Source organism: Lampetra planeri, chromosome 10 (assembly GCF_965212315.1).
Source record: "Lampetra planeri chromosome 10, kcLamPlan1.2.h2, whole genome shotgun sequence".
Classification (NCBI taxonomy): Eukaryota; Metazoa; Chordata; class Hyperoartia; order Petromyzontiformes; family Petromyzontidae; genus Lampetra; species Lampetra planeri.
The window spans coordinates 3,418,017-3,435,318 of NC_136116.1; the positions used below are offsets into that span (position 1 = coordinate 3,418,017).

The window sequence follows — 17,302 nt, forward strand, 5'->3', positions numbered from 1 at the left end:
CCTTTGCCCATGACCCTGTCGTTAGGTCATGACGACCGGCTATCATCACTTCTGGCAACGTGTCCTGCCCAATTCTACTTGATCTTTTAATTGCCAATGCGATGTCTGTAACTTGACTGATTTAACACTTTCTCCTCGAGGCAAATTGCTACGTTGCTTTTTCACCATCATTATTATGATGATTAATCACTGTCACTATGTGGTCGGTTGGCAGAGTGAGAGGTTGAACAACTTGAGTACAGTAACTTAATCGGAATCGTACGAGAAACTAAAAAACGTCTGTTTGAATTGATATTTACTCTTCAGAATATGTGTATACCCAGGGGAAAATCCCACCGTGCTTTGAACCCTGAACCCTGAATCCGATTCTCGGGCCATGGATGACGTCACTTTGTCGAGCGATATCTGATCAAGTACTGGGTCACCGCTTCACCAACCCACATTGACCAGCGTGGTGAAGTATGGTCAAAGATCCCCGGTCACTCACACGGCATGGGGACGCCTTCATCCAGCAGTGAATTGACAGAGAGCTATCGTCGTGTTATTATTTTTTTAGAACCCAAGTAACACACGCTGCCCCTATTTTTGAGTGCGAGATCTGTGACGCGTACAAGCACAACACAGCATGTTGAGTTCACTGCTAACAAACACGCAGAAACAAAACAAAAACATGCGCTTCGTAACCTTAGTTGCGTTTTTATTTTCAGTGCATTTCCTCGCACATTCCCAATCTATCAATGTACATTTTTTGATAAATTAGCGCCACGCAAGTTACAAACAAAGAAGCTTGATGTTCAGCTGTTTTCCGTGCCGTGCGCCGTTACAGAGCCCCTTGAATGCATTCAGCGCCACGACGTCTCGCTGCCGATAAAGGCAAGTTGCACAAGGCTTCACGTGTTGTTTTTTACGCGAGCATGTTTTCATGTTGTTATTTTTGAACATGTATTTTCATGATACATTTAATTGAACAACTATGCGTGGTGTAGGTTTTCTCAGCGGTGCTGTCCAGCTCGCGAAGTCAGACATCGCGCCACGCAACGTGCGGCGCAGCCGGGAAACACATCACACAAATGTAAAGGGAATCGCACAGCGCAGTAAAAGTATCACTTCAATGTTTTCTAATTACAATAGATAAGGTGTCCGTTGTTTAGCACGTGCAGATAGACGTAAGACATTATGGTAAATGTCTGCTTATTTCGAAAGGGGTACGATGGCATAACAAGTGCCATCACTCCTCTGACCAAGCCGGAGCCGAGGGCCATGTGCTGGAAGAGACCCTGTTAAATAAAACATTTTGGATGCAGTAAAACTTCAAAACAGTGGCAGAGAGGAGTCTCAACTTCCTTAACGATTGTTTCACGAATTTACAATGAAGCGGCTTCAAGAATTTGGCATCGCAGAATCTAAGAGAGGTTTCAAAACTCTGTAGGAAGCTGCGGATAGCCACCCAACGTTACTGCGTTTGTTTATTTTGTGGATGGCCATGCAGTCAGACGCTCAAAAGTAAGGATGGTACCTGACTGCCACGCAGGCATAAGCAGCATTTGCTCTCCCTTTTTAAGAGGGGCCGTATTTGCTGAAGCGTGCCTGCACCTTGCTATTCTGTCATCGCGACGGTGTTTTGGTTTTCCGAAGTCGTGCGGTTTTCGACATGCCATGCGTTGCCAATGCATCTCATTGCTTTGCTGTGCAGCCATACAAAACACTCAGAGAGGAAGAAAACACAATGAAATGCGAGTGGAGTAATGGATAAGTGTGTTGTGAGTGTGGTTCGAGTCGAGTACGGTGTGAATGATGCGCCGGAGGAGTGGCAGTGTGAGTGCAGGGCTTCGTTTCTCACTTGGTGAGGCCCCAGGACCGGTTCAGATTTCCCCCACTGATGTTGACCGTGGCCCGGAATTGAACTAAGGTGGCTGAGTTCCATTCCAAATGTCACTAGAAGCCACATCCAAAGCGAGAAGTAAACTGAATGTGTTGTGCAAGAGTTTCCCAACCCACAGACAGACCCGGCTGAAATTAATCCCTTGATTGGCGTGTTGTGAGTGCCGTTCGAATGACACGTGGGTGCGGCGTGAGCGTGAGTGTCAGTCTAAATGTGGGCGTGGGTGCCAGCGTGGCCAGGCCGGCTTCACTAGACCTTGGTGGACTCGGAGTCCCGGCGGTTCTGCACATGCTCCAGGTGTCCCTCCAGATCGGTGATGTCGTAACTGATCTTGTACTTGGCCAGGATCTTGAGCATGGGGCGCAGTTTCAGCCACCACTGCTCCTTGGGAATGCGGCGTCTGTTGGGACACACACATTCACAAACCAGCTCCTGTACGGCTGTCCGTATATCTATCAGTCTATCCATCCATCTGCCTGGCTGCCCATCTGAATAATCACGCATTCCGTTTGTACTTTGATGTCGATATCTTTCCGTGTGTTTGTCCACCTGTCCATCCATACATCCATACATCCATACATCCATACATCCATCCATGCGTCTACCCATATATTTTTTTCCGTCTGTTCGTCTGTCCATCCATCCATCCATTCATCTGCCCGTCCGTCCATCCTGTCCGTCTGTGTGGCAAGCCGCTATCTGCGGTGCGCGACGAGCGGTGGACGTAAACGTGACGAGGTCTGCGCGAGGCGTTGCTGCGCCGTCGGTGCGGCGTCGGTGCGTGGTGCGGCCGAGGCGGGGAGGCTCACACGAAGTCGGCCTGATCCTTGAGCGAGTTGATGGGCTGGAACATGAGCGCGCGGCGGCGCATGCCCAACAGGCACACCGAGTCATCCGAGTTGGCGAAGACGCGGCCTGTCGGGAAACAGCACGGGCAGCGATCGGTCGTGTCACAAACCGCAGCTGCTGCGGGGGATGAACCGTTGAGAGCTGAGGCGTGGCTCCATTCGCTAAGGCGGAGGGCCCCTGATGCTGGAATGCCAAGCTTTGGCCACTTCAAAATGATTTGCAATTGTTTTCCGCTAAACGAACGAAGATCATTTCTGGACGGGCACAGCTGGAATCGTACGTACTCCTAGAATTGGCGTTGAAGGCGGACTGCGGGGGATTATAATGCTGACTATAAAAAGGAAAGAAATGTGCGGTTGGAGTGCTGTTGCATAATTGGAACGTGATAGTGAAAAATAAGGGGGTCTCATATTTTTTTAGTTTGAGCTTCAGATATTACTCGCAAATGATATTTGCTGTTTGCTGCGAATCGAACCCAGGTTGCCAGGCTAATAATGCACTGTTACAACCAACCACTGCCCAACACCGCTAAGTGTATCGTGATGCTGAATGACTTACTACATTTGCAGGTGGTGCAGTCTTTAGTGCTCTCCACTATAAATCCGGCAAGCGAAGTTTAATTCTCGGCCGAGGCTCCTCTGTTCACCAACCAGCACTGACCAGCGTGGTGAAGTATGGTTGGACAAACCCACGATGCCCGACACAGCACGGGGAGGCTTCCATCTCTGCAGTTATTATTAATGACTTGAGAATTTAAATAATTGAGGTGAATGATGACTGGCATTACCAGTTCTCTGTAAATGTTTTGATTGTGTGGAGTGTTTTGATTTGGCTGGTATTTTGACCTTCCTTGAGCCTGCAAGTGAGGCTTCGCTGAGGAATGTGGAGATAGGGGTTCGGTGTAAGATCTCATGCGGTTATATATATCCATCCATCCATCACACCATCCATTTAAAGGGAAATGAGGAACCCACAGAAATACAATATCTTTTCTCTCTTCTGCACAAAGCCTATAACCAAATCACTTGACATCAGAAGCCAAGCAGGCGTGAGCCTGGATTGTGCTTCTGTGGGTGACCACCATGCACAACACAGATGGTATAGACTGCTGTAGGGCAATGCTCTTGGCAGCCGAGGGCGGAATAGCAAAATCCATTGGTGGACTGTACTTCTATGTCCCCACGGTGTACGCTCCCCACATTCAACTCCCCATACTACACAGCGTGCGGAATTGCAGACAAATTGCCTCCACGAACTGCATGGCACGGAGGCCCTCATCCAGCAGTGGATTGACAAAGGCCTGTACATGTACTGCACTCAGGGTATGGGATGCATGAATGCAGGGTGTGATTTGATGAATAACGTCTGCTTCATCCCCTGGAATTGCACCTTCAGGGTAGATCATTATTTATCCCCCTGGATAAATGCATGCACCCTCATAATAAGTTTTGAATTTACAACGGCAGGCTTGAGGCAGGTGAGTGTTTTATTGAGGGATGGCTTGGGATTAGTAGCAAGGGGCCTGAACACGCAAAATCTGACCTTTCTGTATCCGTCTTCACTCCTCTCCAACAGACACAAAATGCCTCGGCCTGTTTAAAACCTTCCCCCACAATTCCGCTCGACTTTCCCAACTCCACTGACTCCCTGTCTACTATCGCTGTCTTTTTTTGAAACTCATCACTCTCGTCTACAAATGTCCTCCCCCCCCCCACCTCCCATTGCCTTGACCCACCATATCTTGCTTCTCTCATCTTTTACTTAGTCTGTCCCCCATCCCGTCCTCTACGCTCCCAGTCTCTAGCGTCCCTCTCTGTGCCTCCCTCGCACTGTGCCCAGCCTCGCTCTCTCGTTCATGCTCCCTTCCCGCTCCGCTTCCACGGGAACAACCTCCCACTGCAGCACATCAAACATTCATCTTCACCATAACCTGCTTCCGTCCCTCCCTAAACACATTCCTGCGGAGGGAGCTGGTAGGAACGTTGGGTTGCTCGGTCAATGGCCAGGGTCAACGGCGGCGTGGTGTATTCCGCAAATATGCCTGACTGTGAGGGCGGGCACAAGCCGGCGTGAGTAGGTTAAACGTTGAGTTTTATAAGGGCACCACGGGGTGACCAGCCCCTCCCCACCCAGCCCCACCCCTCCCACCCAGCCCCTCCCCACCCTCACCACCCAGCCCCTCCCCACCCTCCCCACCCAGCCCCTCCCCACCCTCCCCTCCCCACCCACCCAGCCCCTCCCTCCCCTCCCCACCCAGCCCCTCCCTGCACGACGGACGGACGGACACAATAATCCCCTGTGGGCTGATGTAACCAGGAGGTTCCAACCAGTAACAACCCCCATCTCTTATCCTCTTGCCAAATCCTACGGCTGCTACTCCCTGACCTGGCCCCCAGCTATGATCAGGCCTTCCCCAACCACTGTCACTACTCCTATCATTACTGTCACTATAACTACACCACCACTTTTTAACTCTTTATGTTCACTACTAGCATCGAATGTACAACTTTAGAATTAATGTATTGTAAAGCGCTGCATGAATCTATATAAGACGAGATAGTAATATCGTAAATGTCGCAAGAGAAAACGTAAACACATTCAAACGAAATTCAGGCGTCGTCGTGTGATTGCAATGCTGTGGGCATGGCATGGTTGCGACGGATTACGTCATCACTCCCCACTGCACCGGCCAATCAGCTGCCAGGAACACCTCCCCCCACCCTATGACGTCACAAAAGCAATATTGCCGTCATGACGTCACAAAGCAGCCGTGACATCACCCCCCCCCCCCACTCTGCGTTTTAGCCAGTCTAGGGCAAGTAGATACATTTTGAATGCTAATTATATTTGTTATTAATGGTATTACTTTTAGAAATCTTAGTGATGTTAATGTTGTCATCAATGATGTTATATTAGTAGTATTCGGTTGATGTTTTTTGACTAACAAATGACCATCCCTAAGTTCCGTTTAAACAAGATGAGGTGTGTCTTAATGTCTTTATCGGATGTGAGTTACGACGAGTCTCAAATCATGCCGTTTCTAGCATTTGCACGCGTTGTTCTGGACTCAGACCCGAGGTGTCGTAGGGTTGAGGCTGGCTGCGAGAACACCAGCAATGGATTCTTGAATCTATCTGTACGGATCTTTGAGTGTCACCCCCTCCTATGCGTGTGGGGTTTCCCCAGGTTCTGTTTTTTTTCCCACAAGAAGCCAAACACTAATTTCTGGAGTTGGCCACATATCCCAATGTAAACTATTAAGCTATGAACAATTAAAAAAAAATGTACATGGCAATTCCCACTGAACTATATCGCTATTTTTCAGAAGCGACCTGGCCACAATTGATATCTCAATAAAGTGGCTTATCACGTGGAATTTGTTTCACAACCAAATACTCTAAACGCATGTTTCTAAATGTGGAGGGAAACCCCCGAGAACCCGGATAAAAATCCACGCGACCACGGGGAGAACACGCAACCTCCAAATATACAGCAGGCATCGTCAGGGTCGAGATCGAACCCACGACCTCCTGTATACCAGGCGAGGTCGTTAACATCTCCTAGCCACCGTGGCGCTCTGGCAGCAGGAACCTCCTGAAAAATAGTCACTGGACTCCGCGAAGCTTCCCAAGGTAACACTCGTAATAATTATTAACATAATTATTTCAAAGTGCATGTCACACATTCAGGCAATACCGCCTCTCCACGTGTTCACGTGATATTATTTTCAGTTAAATGTCAATAGAAAAATATTGGATGAAGACATCATGCTGTGTCGGTCATGGGGATTGTTTGACCATACTTCACCACACTGGTCAGTGTGGGCAAGTGAACATTCTATTTCACCCTCCGTACTAGAAAGTTGATCGCACCCTGTGCGAGTCGAACCCGATCAGTTCGCGGTCATCGCCACTAGAGGTCGCTATTGGCGAAGCGTCCATCTACTTACGTAACAATTCCATTCAAATGTCAATTTAAAATGTTGGCATTGCGATGACCGTAGCGGTCTCTAGCGGCTGAAGAGCTCACGCGAACTGCAAATGATTTGGTGGCACTGCGCGTTGGCAGTTGCAAACAATTAACCAAAATCGTATCACATTCGTCAATAGCAGTGAATGGGGAGGCCTGCATCATCCAGCAATGTATTGATGTGAGCGATGATTTTGCGTGTGTGCGAATGCGTGAGACTTGACGGCTCTACTCGGCTTGAGGGATAATGTAAGTCATTGGTTATATTATCGAGCGAGCCCGCCCTCTGGTGTCTTCTGTCCCTGTGTCGTGCCTTCAGAGACACGCCAGGGAATTCACTGCCACCTGCAGTTCGTCTCATCGATGTGCACCGTCACATTCGGTCTAGAGTTGCAATATTAGTTTCGCCTTGCATGGTTAATGTACTCGATGCCGCTGGATCAGGGCCTCACAATACCCCCACCGTGTTCTTAATTTCCACTCTGGCCTGTGGCATGCTTTTCCTCTTTGACTGCTCAAACAAAACCCAACCAAATGGTTGTCAACATCTCTGCACATGCACGAGACGGCGTGTAGAATAAGGGACACGAGGGTGACGAAGAAACACAAACTTGATTGATAAACATCAAGGAGCGGAGAGGTGTCAAGACAGAAGAGAATGTTTGAGGACGGCGGAGGACAAAGATGGAGATCTGTGGGCACAAAAACTCTCACTCCGAGACGGCACGATCTGTTCAATACCATCAGGCACGATAGCAGGCTGCTGCTGTGCCTAAGGTGAAAGAGGAGAGCGGTGGTGGGTCACGTGGGTGGGTGGGTGGGGGGACAGTTGCTGTCATTCACCTTGTCTGAAGGTTTCATCCAGCTTCTTGGAGATCCACATCACCGCCTTGGCAGACAACTTGGTAGCAAAGTTCCTGTCGAAGGGGGTTGGGCGGCCACCCTGTGGGCACGCAAACAGCGGTGCAGCAGAAGGTTAACGATCGCCCAGGTCGCTTCTGACAATAAAAACCCCCAATAGCTCAGTGGGCTTGACCTGGTAAAATAAACATATTTTTTGTGATGTGTTTTCCTTTCCTACACTTTACACTCCGATCGTGTTTTCGTATTGATTTGTTGTTGTACATTTCTGACTCGCCCCTACTGGGCATCTGTGAAAAAGAGCTGTATATATGTATATATATAAAAGGAAAATGTGTGAATGTGTGTGTCTGTTCGAAATGTTTAGCATACTTCCCGACATGCAACAAACTTGAAATTTGACATGTGGGTAGCTTCCAGACTGTATACATTTTGTATTGGGGGGGGGGGGGCGCAAAAATGGATATATTTTGCACGGCAAGTGAGCGGTGACGTCACATCTGTGATGTCACTCGCATGCGGCAGCGTCATGCAGTGTGCCTGCTGACGTCACGCATACCCCCCCCCCCAACCCTCCGCGTAGGCCGTGTATTAATCCAAGACAAAACTCCAAGTCTCGGGCGAAGCCGGGTAGTAAAGCTAGTAGCTCATATTATTCCCCCCAGTATTCTGATTGTGTTTACTCCAGCGAATAAATCATGTTACGGATGAAGCGGTACTTTTACTGAGCAATGGCGATGCACTGACTGACTTCCGTCACGATGTAGTGAATTGTCATGGTGTCAGGGTCATGATTCTATCAATCCATAATTTTTTCAAGCAAGATAGGGAAATGAATAAAAAGCACACGGCCATATGTGCGTAGGCAAAAAAAAAATAATCATCATCATCATCAGCACTTCAGGATGGAATAGACTTCAGGAAATGCTGATGGGTATTTTGTTTCTCCCCATGTGCACAAACGGCCGCGTGCTTTTCACGCACACTTTGTGTGTTGTCTGAAACGTATGGCTTTCCGGCCTGCGCTGTTATTACGAAAAGATTGTTTCATAATTGTTTATCCACGGCCCAGTGCAAGCAGAATATGTAGTGGCCACACAGTTTCCACGAAGCAATGGCGATACACTGTTAACATGACTCGATAAATCTATTTTACGTGCGTATTCTGAGCATGAAGTGTAGTTTTCAATTTGCATACCGCGGTAATTGAGAAGTAATCATTCAAACGAGGCTTTCCTGAATAAATCAATTACATTGCTGCTATTGTTATGTCAAGGGTAGCAAAATGCAATTAGGTTCAGTTCGTAGATAACTTAATGATAAAGAGCAGTATGACCTTGCGCGCTTGGCATGAGCCCTCTGTACGACGAGTGAAAATGGGACCTTCTTTCAAATGTCCTCTCCTTCGCATTCCGGCGCTTGGACCATTCTGGCCCCGAGGGCTCCTTGTTCAGTTGCACCGCCTGCACGCTTGATAGCTATGCCACTGATAAATAGGTAAGTGGACAGTGGACCGCTCTCAACTGTGTCCGAACTACACGTGCAAGGTGTCGATATTTTCTCCATAACCGTAACGATCAGGGACCCTACCAAACTTGCGAATGTGGTGAGGTGCAAACCATCAGGCGCACATCACTGATGGCTGCCCAAGATAACCACGTGCTCTCTGGTTGAACTACTCCACTCAGCTACCGCAATACAACCACGCGTACTTTGGTGTAACGAGCAGACGACTCCACTCAGCTTTTCCAATATAATCACATACTCTGGTGTAACTAGAGTGGATTACTCCACTCAGCCACCACCCCGGATGCCGTGAAATGGCTTACAACATTAAAAATACAATTGTAGCCTCTTGCTTTTTTCAAGCGCTAAAAAGTCTAAATTGTAAACTAAAAACTCCATTCTATTTTATTTCACCAGGTAAGGCCCACTGAGCTGTGTAGCTCTTTTTCAGAAGCGACCTGGCCACCAATGGTAGCTCAACGAAGTGGCTCATCGTGGGAACATTTATATCAGCCAAACACTCTAAACACATGCTTCTAAATGTGGAGGAAAAAACCGCAGGACCGGAGAAAAATCCACGCGACGGCAGGGAAAGAGAGAGAGAGAGAGACACGCAAACTCCAAATATACAGCAGCAGGCGTCAGGGTCGGGATCGAACCCACGACCTCCTGTACACCAGACAAGGCAGTTCACGTCTCGCCACAGGAGGAGAAGTCCCCCGCGCACCTGCTGCATATGGCCCAGCACGTTCTTGCGGCAGTCGAAGACGCCCTTGCCCTCCTCCGAGTAGAGGTTGTAGATGAAGTCCGTGGTGTAGTTGGCGTTGCACTTCTCGTTGCTGTCGTGACGAGAGCGCGGGGAGTCAAACGGCGCCAAGGCGACGGCAAAACGCCCCAGCCAAATCCGCGACGCGCGATTGTAACGGCGTTGTGCTCTCGAGAGCGCCACTCACCGGATGATGAGACCGCGACGGACCGAGCCCTTCATTTTATCCGTCAGATGTTGCACGTTGGCCTGAACGCAAAGATAGCAGAGAGGGCCACGTCATGATCGTGGCGTTGATTACTAGCAATGCACCAATTAGTGTCACGTTAAAGTGATGTTCTGTTACAAGTTCATGGCTACAATAACAAGCATCTAATTAAATTTACAGATTGGATTTGAAAATATTTTTTATTGTACCGCTGCAATTGTGCCGTTGCAGTGAACGCCAGATTTATTAAGCATCGAATTTCTCCAGGGTCGTATAAAGCCTCCATTGCGATATCTCCACAGTGGATTTATCGGTTATGAAGAAGAGCCGTTGCCACAAAAGTCACCTAGTAATAAAATGTTTCTATCGCTGTCGTCATTTGCGGAGAGTTACATACAATCAAATGGACTCCAACATTGCCCAAAACATCGCCCATTATACATTTTTCCTTTAAAGTTCCACGGCGTTATCGAGGAATGTGTTGATTTTTTGTTTTTATCAACTACAACATGCGGTACGCGAAAAGAAAAATAACTATTGATCGGTGCACACGCAATTCGATCCGTTTTTTTCTGTGAGATCAAGAACCAATGTCAAGTGGTTTCTGTAATACACCCTGAGTGTTGTTTGCCCTGTACCACTGTCATCGATGCCACGACAGATGTTTTACATCACCGAGCACAGATTCAAGTATGCCATCAGTTGGTACCACATAAGGTTCGTCGTACCAATTGATTAATACGACAAATTTAAGTGAATTACATTGCAGTATAATAAAATGGGGAATTATCATTCTGCGACCGCATCTCAAAAAAAGCTGCACAAATTGCCAGGCCTGTACATAAGGGGTAATTTCAAGGAGGATTTAAAAATTTAATTACGTGTTAGCCTTCTGAAACGAGTCGGTTATCGCATAATTCACTCAATTATAACCACTTTTATTGGTCATAAAAAAAAATTGGTATCACTTAAAAGTTTTGCGACCTCATGTGGTACCAGTTTCTGCTCTGCTGCGTAAGGCTGTTGCAGATGTGCAGCTTTTTCTCTCCAACATTCAGTTCCTGAAGAAGCTGTCCAGGCAGGTGGAGTGAAACGTCGGACGTCGTGCCGAACAACACGCCGAGAGCTAAACCCTACTCTGGAAAATGGATGAACGTAACGGCCTCTCTGAAATCGGGTGGCAGCTTGCACCTGCAGGTCTAGGAGATTTTACGATAAATAAACGTACCATGCTGCGTCCGTGGTGGTGCACAAGCACAATTAACAAAAACCCAACTTGCTCGTCAATAGGTGGAAAGGCAAAATGGTGAAAATCTGGAATTGCCACATTTAGTATGAACGTGCGTTTAGGATATTTGGCTGCGATGCATTTCCACGTGATAAGCCACTTCGGTGAGCTCTCATTTGTGAGAGCCAGATCACTTTGGAAAAGAGCTATATAGCTCGATGGGCCTTATCTGGTGAAATAAAACATAGCTTTTGGTTTTGCTTGCTCAGACTACTGCTGGTGGAAGGGCCTCCTCGAACTAGAGGGAACTCTGGCGGGTATTTGGCCTGCTCTTCCAGGATGGCCAGGTGTCTTTTGAAGACAGCTGGTCGATAACGTTGCCCCCCCCCCCCCCCCCCCCCCCCTTAAGGGAAATGCGCCGTTATCGACGAGAACGGTTCTGGGCTTTTCGTTACCTGCAGGTCGTGGATCGTCAGGGTCTCCTCAAAGATGTACGCGGCGTCGGCCCCAGCGGCCAGGCCGCTCATGGTTGCCAGGTACCCGCAATGGCCGCCCATGGTCTCGATGACGAACACGCGGTGCTTGGTCCCGCTGGCCGACTGCTTGATGCGGTCGCAGGTCTGGAAGCGCGGGGCAGGCGCGGAGATTTCACAGAGATCATGCATTGTCGGCACCACTGTGGGTGGGTGAAAGAATAAGTGCGAGTGGGTTGGGTTGGGTAGGTGGGTGGATGGGTGGATGGGTGGGTTCGTGGATGGGTCGCGGTTGTGTCAGCGGTTGGCGCGCTTGCACTACGAACCCGCCGGCCCGAGTTCGATTCCCGCTCGTGGCCAACACTCGTGACGATTATCTGAACCAGTCCTGGGCCTCAAATGAGTACCTGGTGCTGCGTGTAAACATTGATACTCGGGAGACAAAGGCAGTCGGGCGTGGTGCTGGCCACCCACCCCCTCGTGTGCCGCTTTCGCCTTCGTAGGTGCTGACTATATGGGAGATCTTTGTCTTTGAAAACTCATTTGTTTAAAATAGCTTTTCGTGTTTAGTTTGTTGTCCTTCCCCCGCATTTCCGATCAGCACGGTTGGCTACATACGGTGTGAAAGAAGTTCAACATACATACTTACATGGGTGGATAGGTGCGTGAGTTCATGAGTGAGTGGCTGAGTGGCTGGCACTTCCTTCTGTAAGGTGCCACACCCCTCGCACGTTCCAATGTGACACTCAATCTCCAAGGTCCACTTGGATGGTCTCATCGTTACCATTTGCCATTATTAGGTCCCCCCCCCCTGCTCATTTATATTTAGGGTGTATAGTAAGTAACATGATCTCACCTTTACAGCGCTTCTGTGACCAGATGTATAAAATACGTGAAGCCCCCCCCCCTTAAAATTATACTGCAGCTAATAAGGGGCCGTCCATAAATGACGTCACGCACCTTAGGGGGGGGTCAGACATTTGTGACGATGTGCGACGAGGGGGGGGTGGGGTTTGAGAAATGTGACGTCACATCAAAATGCGCAACTTTAAATAAATATAGAATTGTTATAACAACACTAATTGTTATAACAACACTCCTACAACATCAAAGTACAGCGCCACATTAAATACGCACTCAATGAAAATAGTTTAAAGCGATTTGAAGCATGTGTTATTTTCAAAATGGAAATATGGTTGGGGGGGGGGGCAGATCTTTGTGACGTCATATTTGAGGGGGGGTCTGACTGTTTGTGACGCCGTGTGACGAGGTGGGGTGGGGTCAAAAATCGTTCAAAATCGCGTGACGTCATTTAAGGACGGCCCCTAATGATACAAGCGAAATTCCATTTTAGGTGATTCTTGCAACGAGCCACTGATTTTGCTCTCATATTCTGCGTAGCTTTACCGAACATGAGCAGGCCACACGTTTTCCCGTAGAGTTACCTCTCGATTCCCCGTGCGTGGATTATCTGGGCTGCTGATGAACCGTGCCCCTTCGCACCTTTACGGACCACTCCTCACTCGCCGACGGTTAGTGCCACAATACACTTCGGCGGCTGATCTAAATACTCATCCACATCATTCCAGAATTACCACGAAATTAATGGGCAGTTGCCTCTCTTAAGCTTTTGTGGCATCAGTAACCGGGAGATTGAATGAACACACGGAAGGAGAGGGTGCTTTTTACCTCGACGATGGTGTTGAGGGCGGTGTCGGCTCCGATGGAGAAGTCCGTGCCGGGCACGTTGTTGCTGATGGTGGCGGGGATGACGCACATGGGGATACACAGCTCCTCGTGCTGCCCGCGCCCGCTCGCCAGCTGCATGGCGCCCTCCATGGCCTGGCGGGGACGCCTGCGAGATTAATATCTCGCCGAGCCAGGCGACACTGGCCCACGTGGTGTTCAAGGACATTGACCTCGAAGTTCAAATGAGGCCCCACTTCGACCGGCCACTCAACCAACGCCAGCGCCACTCTCCGTCACGGAGCAGTGGTCAGCAGTGGCTCAAGTGACCGGCATGGCGACACCTCCCATCAAAGTGGACCCTGCCTAATTTGCCTAATGCGTCGACAGCCCCTGACCCAGCTGGAGGCTCGTGAGCCGCCATTCGTCCATAAGTTCCGGCGACATCACCGCAGTGCGTGCGCCAGTCTAGCTGCGCTTAGGAGGTCACGCGTGTCAGAGGCTCGCTGGCAAGTTCAATGGACAGACCCAGGAGGTCATGGGTTCACTGACTGAGATGATGGGCACATGCACCGCCGACGGTGCTCCCCACTCTGCCAGTGCGGGAAACATGCACACACTTGTGCTGTGCGACACACACACACGCACCCATAACACGTGACCCCAGCGTCTTCCACTGCTGTTCTGAGCGTACGACCCGGACGCCAGGAACGACACGGGCGGCCGCTTACGTCGCTCAGCAACGATTTCCAGGGCGCAAGCCAGACGATGCGTCAGCAGGGTGCAGTGGCGCATGTCAGTGACCCAGTGGCTCCCGAAGTTAATTTTGATTTGTTTTGCACGAATGATGGTCCCGTTGAGCCAGTTGCCCGGCTGTCTTACACGGGAGATGCGTGGTGCTGCATGGGCACAGCAGCAACAACAACGAACAAAACGTCAATATTGCTGAAAATGGGTACAAGGGTTGGCAGCGGTGGCAACGGTTGGTAGATCAAGATTTGTGAGAGTCCTGAGTCCACCGAGCTGGGAGTCTGCCAGATGTCGGTGCAGCAAGAGGTGTTCATACACCCATCTGTGTGGACCTTTGAGTCTTGTACTTTTGTAGGCTACTCCAGTTTCCACCCCACACGCAGTACACTCCTGAAAGGCCAAACGTAATTGTCTGGATAATTATTATTAAAAGCATCGGCAAAAAAAGTGCAAATGGCACGCCAAACATGATGGGACGTGACAGCTCACCTCGAATCCACCGATAATGAGGAGGGCTGATATCTTGTGCTTTTTAATCTGCTCCACGATTCCGGCCATACATGTGTTTGGTAGGGTCCTGAAAAAATTACGTAAGATACTTGATTTTTTTTAAAATACATATATATTTATATATAGATTCTTAAACGAATATTCAGGTACCCTTCATAAGAGAAGGCCGGGCAAACAAGCAGTCAGTTTGGTGTGTATATACAAACCTAGCCAGTGCTCTGGGTACACACAGGGTGAATATTCAGCTGGGTCTGTCCCAGGTTAGCCACCCAAAATATATGGATGCATCTGGAACACTTCATCCAGTATACTTCTCACTATGGCTCTCACTATTAGTCACAGCTCCGATAAACGTGGTAGGTTATGTATGGTGCGAAAGAAGATCATTGTGCGTACTCCAGTTCACCAGTCACATAAAAAATATTCAGTGATGATTTTAAAAAAGCCCTGGAAATACTTAAAATATGAATGCAAGTATTATAGAGACGTGCACGCATGCGTATAAACAGCTGCCTTTGTCCGCTAATTGGCGGCGATTTCACCGTGGCATCTGCGCCAAGCCACGCGAACTCGAGGCACGGAGACCACGCGAGAAGGCACAAAAAACAGGCACAACGTACAGAGAGGCACACACAGGCATCGCGCGATCCCTCTTGCATCTCGTGTGGCCATTTGTGAGAGCAATGGACGGGTTTTATTATTACACGCTTTCTATTAACTCACTCTGTCTGTTGTTGTTGTCGCATCCTCAAATCTTGTAACTCAATTTTAATCCACTTCCCAATGTGGTATCGACTGCAAACTTGGTATACTTATTTCACACTGATGACAATACTATATTCTATCATTAAAAATAACAAAACATATTTTTAAACCATGTTTTTTATATGTTATGTTTCGGCTTGGGTCTAATTGTCCACGCTCAACTCACGTTGGCTGTAAATCACCACGGCCCCTTACGTGATGGCAAGCTTCGGGGACACTTTTTGAAGTTCGGCCATTACTCGTACGGTACATTTCATTAAAGCGTGGTTTAAAAAAACTTTTTTTCAATATTACTTATTCACTGCGTACTTGTACAGAGTTAGTAGGAAAGCCATTCGGTGGCGTCTGGGGCGGGGGGGGGTCACCACGTTGATTCCGCAAGCGACACGGCCGCTCACCGCTTAGTCCCAAGGTTGGCGCCACCTTTCCCCGTCCAGCCACCGACGTCTCCCCAGGTGAACTCCTCAATCTAGGGCACGCGTGAGGAGAAAGGGGCGCCGCCCATCGGCAAGGCACCTGTGTGACTTGCGTTTGTCGTGGTCAAATCTTGTAATCAAAAGTTAGTCTACTTCCTGTTGTCCAATCAATTCCAAACTTTGCACACGTGCTCAGATCCCGTGACAATGCATGCCCGAATCAATTGGCTCTTTTAAAGCAATGAACATTTTGTATGGACGGCGTATTAATAAAATATTTATTTGTGTAGGTCAAAAAACGCCGCGGTCCATAAACTCTCGAATCGCCTCGCCCAAGAAGCCGGCGCCACGTGTCTCAGGCGCGCTTGCTCCGTGTGAACGAGTTACAGAAGTAATCAGTTAATTCAAGTGTTGATGTGGGAGCAGGTGTCACATCATTGACGTACTTCTCGACCGTGAGTTAAACGCAGTTTTGATTTAAAGCTTTCGTGACTGCAGGGATTCATATTATTGGTTCTTTCGGTAAAGTCACGTAGAAGGGAAATAATAAAATGATATAAATATAAAGCAATAAAAATTCTCACGACGTTTCGACCGACTGCTTGTGTTGCAGTCGATACGTCGTGAGAATTTGTATTGCTTTATATTTATATTATCTTATTATTTCCCTTCTACGTGACTTTACCGAAAGAACCAAGAATATTTTAAACGAAGTTGTTAATAAATCCGTTGTTTAAAAAAAATTAACTTTTTTTTAAGCAGTTTTTTTTTTGTCAATCCACTGCCTGGATACGGAGACGCAATACGAACGAGTCGAGATTTGACGAGGAGGGCGTGGATGAGGCATCTCATCGACAGCTGGGGGGAAGTGTTGCGCAGATGGCGGCCCCGATTGCCGCGGTTGGGCTACGTATGGCGCGAAAGAAGTTCAACGATACATGAAGACGTGGCGCTGGGGTTCCTGCAGAGTTGAGGTGTGCGGGAAGAGAACGGGAGCTCGGGACCAATGACAACTCAGAATCAGGAATCCGATGGCCTACACAGCTCTCTTTTAACAGAGGTCCAGTGGGGGCAAGTCAGCAGCTACAGAGTTTAGAAGGTGCACGCTCAAACTGGAGTCCTAGTTCAGAGTGGGATTCTTGTCGCTAAACACATTTTCAGCCACAGAGAGATTCACAGCGGTAAATGGCGAGAAACAGGAGAGAGAGAGAGAGTTGTTACTGCCAGTGTTCTATCGTACCACGTGTAGAGATGTTAACTGTCTCGTCTGGTATACAGGAGGTCGTGGGTTCGATCCCGACCCTGACGCCTGTATATTTGGAGTTTGTGTGCTCTGCCCGTGGTTGCGTGGATTTTTCTCTGGGTTCTCAGGTTTTTCCCTCCATTTAGAAACATGCGTTTAGAGTATTTGGCTGCTATACATTTCCACGTGA

General features: G+C 48.5%; 1 protein-coding gene across 2 annotated transcripts in view; it reads right to left on the bottom strand.

Moving 5' to 3' along the window:
* Window positions 1-680: 680 nt before the first annotated feature.
* The window catches only part of LOC144720857 (ATP-dependent 6-phosphofructokinase, muscle type-like), a 37,530-nt gene continuing 20,908 nt past the window's right edge, over window positions 681-17,302 (bottom strand). For both annotated transcript variants that reach the window (XM_078597950.1, XM_078597949.1), the window contains exons 14-22: window positions 15,852-15,922; window positions 14,668-14,755; window positions 13,432-13,584; window positions 11,725-11,889; window positions 10,021-10,082; window positions 9,795-9,906; window positions 7,544-7,643; window positions 2,692-2,797; window positions 681-2,282 (exon numbers count right to left, since the gene is read on the bottom strand). In XM_078597950.1, the coding sequence (XP_078454076.1) occupies window positions 2,132-2,282; window positions 2,692-2,797; window positions 7,544-7,643; window positions 9,795-9,906; window positions 10,021-10,082; window positions 11,725-11,889; window positions 13,432-13,584; window positions 14,668-14,755; window positions 15,852-15,922 (1,008 nt within the window). In that variant the 3' untranslated portion in view covers window positions 681-2,131. The remainder of the gene's footprint in view (window positions 2,283-2,691; window positions 2,798-7,543; window positions 7,644-9,794; window positions 9,907-10,020; window positions 10,083-11,724; window positions 11,890-13,431; window positions 13,585-14,667; window positions 14,756-15,851; window positions 15,923-17,302) is intronic.